Source organism: Hyalella azteca, unplaced genomic scaffold (assembly GCF_000764305.2).
Source record: "Hyalella azteca isolate HAZT.00-mixed unplaced genomic scaffold, Hazt_2.0.2 contig14697, whole genome shotgun sequence".
Lineage (NCBI taxonomy): Eukaryota > Metazoa > Arthropoda > Malacostraca > Amphipoda > Hyalellidae > Hyalella > Hyalella azteca.
In genome coordinates this window covers 1-14,101 of record NW_025944574.1, presented here as the reverse complement: position 1 = coordinate 14,101, position 14,101 = coordinate 1, and the positions used below count along the sequence as shown (strand labels likewise).

Sequence of the window (14,101 nt, the reverse complement as noted above, 5' to 3'; positions counted from 1 at the left end):
GAGTGGGCTAAACACTGTGGGTGAGAGGGCTATTCAGTGAGTGTGCAGCACACTCTGTGTAGGTGGGGCAGGTGGGTAAACTGACACGCGTCACGTGAATAGATTGCGGAATGAGTAAATTAAAGTGGGTTAAGTGGGTTAGCAACGTAATTAGTGGGCAGGGGAAACGATTTTACCGATTATCATTTGCCATGAGTGGGTAAGGGTCAGTGGGTGGGTACGTCAGTGCGAGGGAGGGCTGGAGTGTATTTAAGTGGGTTGGGTGGGGCATTTGTAATGTATATATCGCGTTAAAATTTACTACAAGTTAGTGGGTTTGGACACTGCAACAGGGCAATAGGGTGATGCATGTGGNGGTCGGGTGAACTGGTGGGGTGAACTGGTGGAGTGAACTGGTGGGATGAACTGGTGGGATGAACCGGCGGGGTGAACTGGTGGGGTGAGTTGGTGGGGTGAACTGGTGGAGTGAACTGGGCGAGTGAACTGGTGGGATGAATTGGTGGGGTGAACTGGTGAGGTGAACTGGTGGGGTGAACTGGTGAGATGAACTGGTGGGGTGAACTGGTGGGGTGAACTGGTGGAGTGAACTGGTGGGATGAACTGGTGGGATGAACCGGCGGGGTGAACTGGTGGGGTGAGTTGGTGGGGTGAACTGGTGGAGTGAACTGGGCGAGTGAACTGGTGGGATGAATTGGTGGGGTGAACTGGTGAGGTGAACTGGTGGGGTGAACTGGTGAGATGAACTGGTGGGGTGAACTGGTGGGGTGAACTGGTGGAGTGAACTGGTGGGATGAACTGGTGGGATGAACCGGCGGGGTGAACTGGTGGGGTGAGTTGGTGGGGTGAACTGGTGGAGTGAACTGGGCGAGTGAACTGGTGGGATGAATTGGTGGGGTGAACTGGTGAGGTGAACTGGTGGGGTGAACTGGTGAGATGAACTGGTGGGGTGAACTGGTGGGGTGAACTGGTGGAGTGAACTGGTGGGATGAACTGGTGGGATGAACCGGCGGGGTGAACTGGTGGGGTGAGTTGGTGGGGTGAACTGGTGGAGTGAACTGGGCGAGTGAACTGGTGGGATGAATTGGTGGGGTGAACTGGTGAGGTGAACTGGTGGGGTGAACTGGTGAGATGAACTGGTGGGGTGAACTGGTGGGGTGAACTGGTGGAGTGAACTGGTGGGATGAACTGGTGGGATGAACCGGCGGGGTGAACTGGTGGGGTGAGTTGGTGGGGTGAACTGGTGGAGTGAACTGGGCGAGTGAACTGGTGGGATGAATTGGTGGGGTGAACTGGTGAGGTGAACTGGTGGGGTGAACTGGTGAGATGAACTGGTGGGGTGAACTGGTGGGGTGAACTGGTGGAGTGAACTGGTGGGATGAACTGGTGGGATGAACCGGCGGGGTGAACTGGTGGGGTGAGTTGGTGGGGTGAACTGGTGGAGTGAACTGGGCGAGTGAACTGGTGGGATGAATTGGTGGGGTGAACTGGTGAGGTGAACTGGTGGGGTGAACTGGTGAGATGAACTGGTGGGGTGAACTGGTGGGGTGAACTGGTGGAGTGAACTGGTGGGATGAACTGGTGGGATGAACCGGCGGGGTGAACTGGTGGGGTGAGTTGGTGGGGTGAACTGGTGGAGTGAACTGGGCGAGTGAACTGGTGGGATGAATTGGTGGGGTGAACTGGTGAGGTGAACTGGTGGGGTGAACTGGTGAGATGAACTGGTGGGGTGAACTGGTGGGGTGAACTGGTGGAGTGAACTGGTGGGATGAACTGGTGGGATGAACCGGCGGGGTGAACTGGTGGGGTGAGTTGGTGGGGTGAACTGGTGGAGTGAACTGGGCGAGTGAACTGGTGGGATGAATTGGTGGGGTGAACTGGTGAGGTGAACTGGTGGGGTGAACTGGTGAGATGAACTGGTGGGGTGAACTGGTGGGGTGAACTGGTGGAGTGAACTGGTGGGATGAACTGGTGGGATGAACCGGCGGGGTGAACTGGTGGGGTGAGTTGGTGGGGTGAACTGGTGGAGTGAACTGGGCGAGTGAACTGGTGGGATGAATTGGTGGGGTGAACTGGTGAGGTGAACTGGTGGGGTGAACTGGTGAGATGAACTGGTGGGGTGAACTGGTGGGGTGAACTGGTGGAGTGAACTGGTGGGATGAACTGGTGGGATGAACCGGCGGGGTGAACTGGTGGGGTGAGTTGGTGGGGTGAACTGGTGGAGTGAACTGGGCGAGTGAACTGGTGGGATGAATTGGTGGGGTGAACTGGTGAGGTGAACTGGTGGGGTGAACTGGTGAGATGAACTGGTGGGGTGAACTGGTGGGGTGAACTGGTGGAGTGAACTGGTGGGATGAACTGGTGGGATGAACCGGCGGGGTGAACTGGTGGGGTGAGTTGGTGGGGTGAACTGGTGGAGTGAACTGGGCGAGTGAACTGGTGGGATGAACTGGTGGGGTGAGTTGGTGGGGTGGATTGGTGGAGTGAACTGGTGGGATGAACTGGTGGGGTGAATTGGTGGGGTGAACTGGTGGAGGAGCAGCAGGTGGATACATTTCCTCGCAATGCAACATCCTCATAGCCGCCATAGGTTATTTCATTTATTTTATTTATTTATTTATCTCCTAAAATTAATGCAATTCGCTAGCGCGCGTATGCGGCCCTGAACTGCCATAAAACAACCCTAAATCACCCGCATATTGCGAACAATTCAACAACGCGGCGGCCGTTGCGGCCGCGAACTACCATAACGCTGCTCTAAACCAACTGCTAATTGTGGACAATTTTGCGCCGCTGCGGCCGCGAACTGCCCTAACGCGGCTATAAACCACCCGCCTATTGGGAAAAATCTTCGCCACCGCGTCCGTGAACTGCTATAAAACGGCTCTAAATCATCCATCAATTTATGACAATTAAGAGCCGCCGCGGCCGCAAACTGCCATAACGCGGCCCTAAATCATCTGCCAATTTGTGACAATTTAGCGCCGCCATTTCGAATGGCTCGCCGCAAATATCTTGCGATGATAAATACATTTGTTCGATGGCGGCCATTAGGGACGGCCATTACAGGCGGCCACTAATTGCCGCCATTGTGAAGGAAGACACCTCGATGTGATTGCCGGTGGAAATACACACCTCGGGATTGCTGGTGGAAGTACACACCTCGTGATTGCTGGTGGAAATACACACCTCGTGATTGCCTGTGGAATTACACACCCCGAGATTGCCGGTGGAAATACACACCCCGAGATTGCCGGTGGAAATACACACCCCGAGATTGCCGGTGGAAATACACACCCCGAGCTTGCCGGTGGAAATACACACCCCGAGATTGCTGGTGGAAATACACACCCCGAGATTGCTGGTGGAAATACNCAACATGCATCATGTTCAACACATGAACAACATGCATCATGTTCAACACATGAACAACATGCATCATGTTCAACACATGAACAACATGCATCATGTTCAACACATGAACAACATGCATCATGTTCAACACATGAGCAACATGCATCATGTTCAACACATGAACCTGTCTCTTATACACATCTAGATGTGTATAAGAGACAGACCCTTGACTCGCTCCTTGACTCACTCCTTGACTCACTCCTTGACTCAACCCATGACTCACTTCTTGACTCACTCCTTGACTCACTCCTTGACTCACTCCTTGACTCACTCCTTGACTCACTCCTTGACTCAACCCTTGACTCAACCCTTGACTCAACCCTTGACCCACTCCTTGACTCACTCCTTGACTCAACCCTTGACTCACATAATAACCTCCCACTGACTTCACTGCAAGATTTTCTCCCACTGACTTTACTGCAAGATTTTCTCCCACTGATTTTACTGCAAGATGTCTTCCCACTGACTTTACTGCAAGATATCCTCCCACTGACTTTACTGCAAGATGTCTTCCCACTGACTTTACTGCAATATTTTCTCCCACTGACTTTACTGAAAGATGTCTTCCCACTGACTTTAGTGCAAGATATCCTCCCACTGACTTTACTGCAAGATTTTCTCCCACTGACTTTACTGCAAGATACCTTCCCACTGACTTTACTGCAAGATACCTTCCCACTGACTTTACTGCAAGATACCTTCCCACTGACTTTACTGCAAGATATTCTCCCACTGACTTCACTGTAAGATATTCTCCCACTGACTTTACTGCAAGATATCCTCCCACTGACTTTACTGCAAGATATCCTCCCACTGACTTTACTGCAAGATATCCTCCCACTGACTTTACTGCAAGATATCCATCCACTGACTTTACTGCAAGATTTCCTCCCACTGATTTTACTGCAAGATATCCATCCACTGACTTTTCTGCAAGATATCCTCCCACTGACTTTACTGCAAGATATTCTCCCACTGACTTTACTGCAAGATATCCTCGCACTGACTTTACTGCAAGATATCCTCCCACTGACTTTACTGCAAGATATTCTCCCACTGACTTTACTGCAAGATATCCTCCCACTGACTTTAATGCAAGATACCTTCCCACTGACTTTACTGCAAGTGATCCTCCCACTGACTTTAATGCAAGATATCCTCGCACTGACTCCTTTCTTTAAAAAAGATATCCACCAAGCGTTTGCTCCACTAAGGCTGCTATCCAGCCCTATCCTGGTGCAATATCCTTTTCCACTGACTTCCCAGTGTAAGATTCTTTCCAGTAAGAATTTCTTGCACCAATATTTCCACTGCGCTTTTCTACGATCTTCTTCCTGTAGTTTTCAACTTACGAGTTTTATTATGCGATTTTTTTATGTTTGAATTGCGTTTGTATTTTTTTCGAAGTATAGTTAGTATGTTTTTTATTGAGTTTGAGTTTATGTGAGTTTTTTGTGAGTTTGAGTTGCGATTGTGTGGGTTGTTGCAGCCATCAGCGCCGGCGCGTACCCCGTAATTGCCTTGCCGCTGCCGTGTTATTACGCCGCTCTTGTTTGGACAGACTCAATGCCCCGGACTTTATTAGGCGAGACTTACAGCCGCCTCAAGACCGGCCATTATAGTCGCCATTATCGTCGGCCAAAAGTCAGGTGAGAAGTTACGCTATTTCATGCCAGTTATTTCCTTTACGAGCCCGGCGAGAGTGTCGGGCATTGTTGGAGCCCGGACACCGTGCCCGTGCAATATACCCGTGGACCGTGCTTGCTTTCCGTGCCCGTACATGCCCACTTACCGTGCCCGTTTCCGACGTGCCCGTTTGACCCCAACGGCCCCTGCCTCGCGTATGTCTTTGTATTAACTTTATTCGTCATTTTACCCGCTATCTAACCTCAGTTTCATCTATGTTATATAAGTGAAACGTCATCGTCTGCCAGTTGACTGCAGTTTTACTAAAAAAAGTAATTCAAATTATTTCTTGAACAAAAATTCCAATGAACTTCATTTTGAGGTGTGTTCTGGAAGTGTGTTCTGGAAGTGTGTTCTGGAAGTGTGTTCTGGAAGTGTGTTCTGGAAGTGTGTTTCTTGCTTTCCGTGCCCGTACATGCCCACTTACCGTGCCCGTTTCCGACGTGCCCGTTTGACCCCAACGGCCCCTGCCTCGCGTATGTCTTTGTAATAACTTTATTCGTTATTTTACCCGCTATCTTGTCGAAGTTTCGTCTAAATTCCATAAATATAATGTCATCGTCTGCCAATTGCCCGTAATTTCCCGGAAAAAGTCAATTCCAATCATTTTTTCAAACAAAAATTTAAATAAACTTTATTTTGAGGTATGTTCTGGAAGTGTGTTCTGGAAATGTCTTCTGGAAGTGTGTTCTGGAAGTGTGTTCTGGAAGTGTGTTCTGGAAGTGTGTTCTGTAAGTGTGTTCTGGAAGTGGGTTCTGGAAGTGTGTTCTGGAAATGTGTTCTGGAAGTATGTTCTGGAAGTGTGTTCTGGAAGTATGTTCTGGAAATGTGTTCTGAAAGTGTGTTCTGGAAGTTGGAAGTGTGTTGGAAGTTGGAAGTGTGTTCTGGAAGTGTGTTCTGGAAGTATGTTCTGGAAGTATGTTCTGGAAGTGTGTTCTGGAAGTATGTTCTGGAAGTGTGTTCTGGAAGTGTGTTCTGGAAGCGTTCTGGAAGTTGGAAGTGTGTTGGAAGTTGGAAGTGTGTTGGAAATTGGAAGTGTGTTCTGGAAGTGTGTTCTAGAAGTGTGTTCTTTAAGTGCTTTCTGGAATTGTGTTCTGCAAGTGTGTTCTGGAAGTGTGTTCTGGAAGTGTGTTCTGGAAGTGTGTTTTGGAAGTGTGTTCTTAAAGTGCTTTCTGGAATTGTGTTCTGCAAGTGTGTTCTGGAAGTGTGTTCTGGAAGTGTGTTCTGGAAGTGTGTTCTGGAAGTGTGTTCTAGAAATATGTTCTGGAAGTGTGTTTTGTAAGTGTGTTCTGGAATTGTGTACTGGAAGTGTGTTCTGGAAATGTGTTCTGGAAGTATGTTCTGGAAGTGTGTTCTGGAAGTGTGTTCTGGAACTGTGTTCTGGAAGTGTGTTCTGGAAGTTGTTCTGGAAGTGTGTTCTGGGAGTGTGTTCTGGAAGTGCGTTCTCTCGGTTCCCACAGTTAGCGCAGTGAACGCTCTTGCAAAGCGCCTTTCTTTTCGCAGTTCAGAAAGCAATTTGCACTAAACTGACATGCCCAATTGTCTGGGAAATGTGACCTACCCTCGCTTGCTGTCTCTCCAGTTCTTCAGGCGCTCGTTTCGCGGCCGTAAAAACTGAATCACACTCTAATAAATAAGTGAGACTTTGTCTAATTTCATGACCCGGTTGGGACCGGCTAAAGGGCGCTCAATGCTCGTGCGGTGGGTGAGGGAGTCCGTCACCATTCGGAAACATGACCCATTATTTTTTATGAGTGCATATTTACATCTGGTAATCACCGGCCGTTCAGTGGCCTCTGATAATTCGCCTCTTAAGTCTAATTTAAAGTAATTCCCAATAGAATTTAAGCTTCACCATTACAGGCTAACGTATTTGGCCACCTATAAACCTGCCAAGATTGGTGTTGGTGTCTGACAGAAATGAGGAGCTCTGGCAGCCGTGCTAACTCTGGCAGCAGTTAAACTCTGGCAGCAATTAAACTCTGGCAACAGTTAAACTCTGGCAACAGTTAAACTCTGGCAACAGTTAAACTCTGGCAGCAGTTAAACTCTGGCAACAGTTAAACTCTGTAAACTCTGGCAGCAGTTAAACTCTGGCAGCAGTTAAACTCTGGCAGCAGTTAAACTCTGGCGGCAGTTAAACTCTGGCAGTAGTTAAACTCTGGCAGCAGTTAAACTCTGACAGCAGTCAAACTCTGGCAGCAGTTGAACTCTGTCAGCAGTTAATCTCTGGCAGCAGTTAAACTCTGGCAGCAGTTAAACTCTGCCAGCAGTCAAACTCTGGCAGCAGTTAAACTCTGGCAGCAGTTAAGCTCTGGTAGCGGCTTGCAGAGCTGATCTTTAGGAAGCGATCTAACGAGCTGCAAATGACAGGTTGCGACTCGAGCTCTGCCCAGCCGCTGCAGGAACGCAACCAAGGCCCGAAATTAAAGACGTTCTAAACTAACATCTACAAATTGCCACCAAGGGGAATGGGTTCTGGCCCTCACCGTGGGCCCTAATTGAAATGGACCCATGGAAAAGATGGCCCATAAAATCTCTATTGCTTTTCTTGGCAACGCCATCTTCGCCGCCTCTTTTCTTATGAGCTTCTCATGAAAACAAAGGAATTTTGGTGAGAACTGACACATGAGTCGCCAGAACAGAGGAATGTTGGTGAGAACTGACACATGAGTCGCCAGAACAGAGGAATGTTAGTGAGAACTGGCACATGAGTCGCCAGAGCAGAGGAATGTTGGTGAGATCCGACACATGAGTCGCCAGAACAGAGGAATGTTGGTGAGAACTAACACATGAGTCGCCAGAACAGAGGAATGTTGATGAGAACTAACACATGAGTCGCCAGAACAGAGGAATGTTGGTGAGAACTGGCACATGAGTCGCCAGAACAGAGGAATGTTGGTGAGAACTGGCACATGAGTCGCCAGAACAGAGGAATTTTGGTGAGAACTGGTATATGAGTCGCTAGAACAGAAGAATGTTTGTGAGAACTGACACATGAGTCGTCAGAACAGAGGAATTTTTTGTGAGAACTGACACATGAGTCGCCAGAATAGAGGAATGTTTGTGAGAACTGACACATGAGTCACCAGAACAGAGGAAGGTTTGTGAGAACTGACACATGAGTCGCTAGAACAGAGGAATGTTAGTGAGAACTGACATATGAGTTGCCAGAACAGAGGAATGTTAGTGAGAACTGACACATGAGTCGCCAGAACATAGGAATGTTGGTGAGAACTGACACATGAGTCGCCAGAACAGAGGAATGTTAGTGAGAACTGACACATGAGTCGCTAGAACAGAGGAATGTTGATGAGAACTGACACATGAGTCGTCAGAACAAAGTTGTTCTTTTCAGAAAAAAAGTTTTATTTACCGTAACAAAGTTGTCTTCTTAGAAAAAAAATTGTTTTCATCGTAAAACAGTTGGATCGTCGGAAAACAAAACTCTATTGCACCTTTATTGTATCATAATATTTATAAGAAAGTTTTACTGAAAACAATTTACACATCAATTAAACACTTACCTTCCAACGATGGCCGCCCATGAGACGCCGATAGCAATGGCCGCCCATGAGACGCCGATAAATGTCCAGCAGTAAGACCTCAGGTCGGGCATCGCTAATCTACGGACAACAACACCACGCTTTCAGAATATTTTAACTCAAGGTTGGATTAAAGGCGGCCGAGCATTCAAATGTCACGGCCGCATATAACGCGCCTATAACTTTTGAGGTGGACACTATTTTTAATTGTTGCTGAATGGCCATCGATAATTCTGCGAATATTCGCAATCGGAAACTTTCTTCTGTGAGATACAAGGGAAATATTTGGCGTAGGGCGATTTTAGAGTCACCGAATAGCCATCTAATATCATCACTCATCTAATACCATTATCATACCATCTAATACCATCATAATACCATCTAATACCATCATAATACCATCATAATACCATCATAATAACATCTAATAACTTCATCATACAAAATAATACCATCAATATAGCATCTAATACCATCATGAAAGTTACAAGTTTTGTTGCGGTGATCGAGATTTACTACATTAAAAAAATATAAAGTAAAACAATCAATTTTTTTTCATATGCCACCAGATGGCCAGAGGTATTTCTTCGTCTTTATTTATATATTCATACCAATAAATTGAACACCAAAGCATACTCAGGGAAATAAATAGGTCATCATCTCTTAATAGTTGCCCACTTTATCACTCACAGCACGAATGCAGTCGTAGCACTGATACGTCTTTTAGCTGAACTGGGTCACGGTGACCCACACGTACAGGGGTAAAAAGTGTATCGCTATTTAGACAAAAATTCTTTCAGTTCAGTGAGTGATTGCTAGCTCGTGTCAAATGGCAAGACAATTTCTATATAATTATACGCATTTCCATTAAATTTCTATATAACTATACACATTTATATTAAATTTCTATATAATTATACACATTTATGTTAAATTTTTATATAAATATACGCATTTCTACTAAATTCCTAAATAATTATACGCATTTCCAATAATTTCTATATAACTGTACACATTTATATTAATTTTTTATATAATTATACGCATTTCTATTAAATTTCTATATAATTATGTTTTTTTCTATTAAATTTCTAAATAATTATAAACATATCATGCTTCATGCATCGTCGTGACAAGGACATCAGGTGTTAGCTTATCAGTAAGATGATTGATGATATCAGTGACATGATTGATGACATGAGTGAAATGATAGACGATGACATATCATCATACCACCTAATACCATCATCATAACGTCTAATACCATCATCATACCGTCTAATACATGTAATACCATCTAATACCATCTAATACCAAATAATACCCTCATGTAATTTACAAGTTTCGTTGTGGCGAGATTCTCTACACTCAAACAACTTGTAGCAGATATAGGCGGCGTATAGGAGGCCACCAGATGGCCGGAGGTATTTCTTCTTCTTAATTTCTATATTCATACGAATAAATTGAACCCCAAAGCATACTCGGGGAAATAAATAGGTCATCATGTCCTAATAGTTACCCACTTTATTACTCACAGCACGAATACAGTCGTAGCACTGATACGTCTTTTAGCTGAACTGGGTGACGGTGACCCTCACGTACAGGGGTAAAAAGTGTATCGCTATTTAGACAAAGATTCTTTCATTTCACTGAGTGATTGCCAGCTCATGTCAAATGGCAAGACAAATTATAAAAATTTATAAGCATTTCTATTAATTTTAAAAATAATTATACGCATTTTTGTTAATTTATATATAATAATACGCATTTTTATTAAAGTAATGAATAATAATACGCATTTCTGTTAAATTTATATTTAAATACACGCATTTCTATTAAATTTCTATATAATTTTACACTTTTCTATTAAATTTCTATATAAATAATATACGCATTTCCATTAAATTTCTATATAATTATACGCATTTTTATTTTATTTCTATATAATTCTACACATTTCTGTTAAACCTATATAAATATACTCATTTCTATTAAATTTCTGCATAATTATAAAATATCATGCTTCATCCTCGTGACAAGGACATCAGGTGTTAGCTTATCAGTAAGATGATTGATGATATCAGTGACATGATTGATGACATGAGTGAAATGATAGACGATGACATGGGTTATCGCATGCATGCATGTTTTAACATGTCTTGATCTCTCCTAATCTCGTATACTGTCAACAGGAAACATTTATGTTTATTGGTACACGATCATTCAAATACAGACAAACCTAATCTTTCTTATCGATCAGTTGTTTTATCGCTTCTTTTATCACTAAACTTCTTATATATGTAATGCATTTACTGCATCATCAATATCTCTTCCATCAAATTTATTGACTAAACTTTATCCACTTGATACAAAAACTTTTATTCAACTAACATTATTTTAAAATAAAATGTATGCTTAATACAATGTTTAAATACAATGAACTTCTACCCTGTATACATCATGGGCGGTATATGGGCGGCCGTCTTAAGTCACTCCTGTTTACCTGAAGAAGATAACAACCATTTAATAATTTAATTAAATTATATTTAGTTCTTCAAGTTTCGATCCTCTTGTGACAAGTTCTCTGAAATATAAGAGAAGTTGTTACGTAAATAGCGGAGTACGTAAAAGAGTTATACTGCTTGCAAAATGAACTTACAAATTCATATATGATTTTCTATTTTAGCCGGCTGGATCCACATGTGATGATTTTCATATATCCAGCCTGAGCTTCTCTAAATATCCTGGAAGATTCCTCCTAATATCCTGTCACTTGTATCTCCATCTCTAGCTTTTCCTCACATTTCACATGAAATATTTTTCCAAATATCCAGTCATTATTTATATAGCCACATATCCTGCCAGTATTTATAGCCACATATGCTGAAAATGTTAAGCCACATATGCTGACAGTATTTTACCTCATTTCGTGGCAGGATTCGTGCAGGTATCCTGCATCTGGGCAGGATTTCGCCCGGTCCTGTAGGCCTCCTTATCTCTGGGCCTAATTTCGAGACAGAATTTCAGGGCAGCCAAATGGACGCTGGTCGTCTTATCTGATAGTGTTGGGGCGGCAGGGCTAATGCCTCTACTTCAACCCCAACTCCTTGGGGCTCAACCACACACACTGCACTCCAACCCCACGCAATGCAGTCTAACCCCACGCAATGCAGTTCAACCCCACGCAATGTAGTTTAACCCCACGCAATGCGTTCCAACCTCACGAATTAGAGTCCAACACCACGCAATGCTGTCGAACTCCATGAAATGTGGTCCAACTGCACGCAATTCAATTGCTCTATGCCGGAGTGCTCTACGCCGGAGTGCTCTACGCCGTAGTGTTCTATGCCGGAGTGCTCTACGCCGGAGTGCTTTACGTCGGAGTGCTCTACGCCGGAGTGCTTTACGTCGGAGTGCTCTACACCGGNTGGAAATACACACCCCGAGATTGCCGGTGGAAATACACACCCCGAGATTGCCGGTGGAAATACACACCCCGAGATTGCCGGTGGAAATACACACCCCGAGATTGCCGGTGGAAATACACACCCCGAGATTGCCGGTGGAAATACACACCCCGAGATTGCCGGTGGAAATACACACCCCGAGATTGCTGGTGGAAATACACACCTCGTGATTGCCGGTGGAAATACACACCTCGTGATTGCCGGTGGAAATACACACCCCGAGATTGCTGGTGGAAATACACACCTCGTGATTGCCGGTGGAAATACACACCTCGTGATTGCCGGTGGAAATACACACCTCGTTGACATAGCAGCACAATGAGCGTGTATCTCGTTGACATAGAACACCATGAACTACATTACCGCGAACAATATATCTTATGCAAAGCGTTCATCGTTGCACCACTTCACCCTCAACCCTCAACCCTTTAACCCTCATCCCCTTATCCCCTTAACCCTTAAGCCCTTCAACCATTCAACCCTCAACCCCCCGTCATTATTAACAATGTAGTAACAAGGATTCAACCCCCACACCCCTCCCACCCCACCCCAGGCGGCAGCAGAAGTGTTTAGAATCTCATGCCTGCCTTGCCTTGAGTGGGACTTAATTGAACGCCTTGATGAACGCCTTGATGAACGCCTTGATGAACGCCTTGATGAACGTCCTACTGAACGCCTTGATGAACGTCCTACTGAACGCCTTGATGAACGTCCTGCTGAATACCTCTCGGTGAACGCCTTGATAAACGTTCTTATGAATACCTCGATGAACGCCTTGATGAATGCCTTGAACGCTCAGATGAATACCTTAATGTACGCCTTGGTGAACGCCTTGATGAACGTCTCAATGAACGCCTCAATGAATGCTCCAATGAACGCCTCGGTGAGCTCCTTGATGAACGCTCCTAGGCGCACGCCTGTGCTGAACGTTCCTACGTTCCCACCCCCGCCATTGTCATCACAATAATCATGAAGACGGCGCATGTTTTACGCATTTTGATATCTGCGCATTGTTGTACGCATGACGCATGTCGCATTGTCCAGCGTTAATTGACAGTATTATTATATCCATGGCCGCGCTATAGGTGGCCAGTCATATGACGGCTCGTCCTGTACACTCAGGGCTGCCAATTATACCTTGTTCATATTAATGTATTTATATATTCGTAATTATCTTCTATTCCTACAATTGTCTAGGGTATTTCTTAAGACTTATTCATTTATTTCTCAATAAATACTGCGGTAATGCGAAGTCGGGGGTAATTTTTTAGGGGGAGGGGAGAGAAGGGGAGATGATGCTTTATCTTCCTACTGAACTATTGTCTGATTGTTTGATTATCCTCTGAATAGAATCGGAATATCCTCTGATTATAGTCGGATTATCCTCTGATTACAGTCGAATTATTCTCTTATTATAATGCGATTATCCTCTGATTATAGTGTAAATATCCACTGATATTCACCCGATTATCGTCTAATTAATGTCTGATAATAATCAGACTACTGTCCGATCACACTGTAATTAACATATTATTATCGTCTGATAATGATTGAACTATCGTCGGGTTAACGTTCAATCGTCGTCTTATTATCGTCAAGTAACCGTCTAACTTCCGTCTAATTAACATTTAGTTACCGTCTAACTACCGTATATTTATCTTTAACTCAGAGGCGAATATCAGTTGGTTGGCCGGCGATGGCGCGGCCATAATATGGCGCGCGTCGATCGTGGCAGGAGACTTAAACGCACCAACAAGGCGGTATCCTGGATACCGTGTGAGACTAGACTCACCTTTTGACTCAACCCTTGACTCACTCTTTGACTCCTTGTCTCACTCCCTTGTCTCACTCCTTGACTCACTCCTTGACTCAACCCTTGACTCATACCTTGACTCAACCCTTGACTCAACCCTTGACTCAACCCTTGACTCAACCCTTGTCTCACTCCTTGACTCACTCCTTGACTCAACCCTTGACTCATCCCTTGACTCA

General features: G+C 44.8%; 2 protein-coding genes across 2 annotated transcripts; one reads left to right on the top strand and one right to left on the bottom strand.

Moving 5' to 3' along the window:
- Positions 1–290: 290 nt before the first annotated feature.
- On the bottom strand, positions 291–2,552 carry LOC108676454 (proline-rich extensin-like protein EPR1). The gene has a single exon (XM_018164525.1). It carries the CDS (start codon positions 2,550–2,552, stop codon positions 291–293), a length of 2,262 nt encoding a protein of 753 aa, XP_018020014.1.
- A 9,435-nt stretch (positions 2,553–11,987) lies between these two features.
- LOC108676453 lies at positions 11,988–12,431 on the top strand. Its single transcript, XM_018164524.1, has one exon. It carries the CDS (start codon positions 11,988–11,990, stop codon positions 12,429–12,431), a length of 444 nt encoding a protein of 147 aa, XP_018020013.1.
- The last annotated feature ends 1,670 nt before the right edge of the window (positions 12,432–14,101 follow it).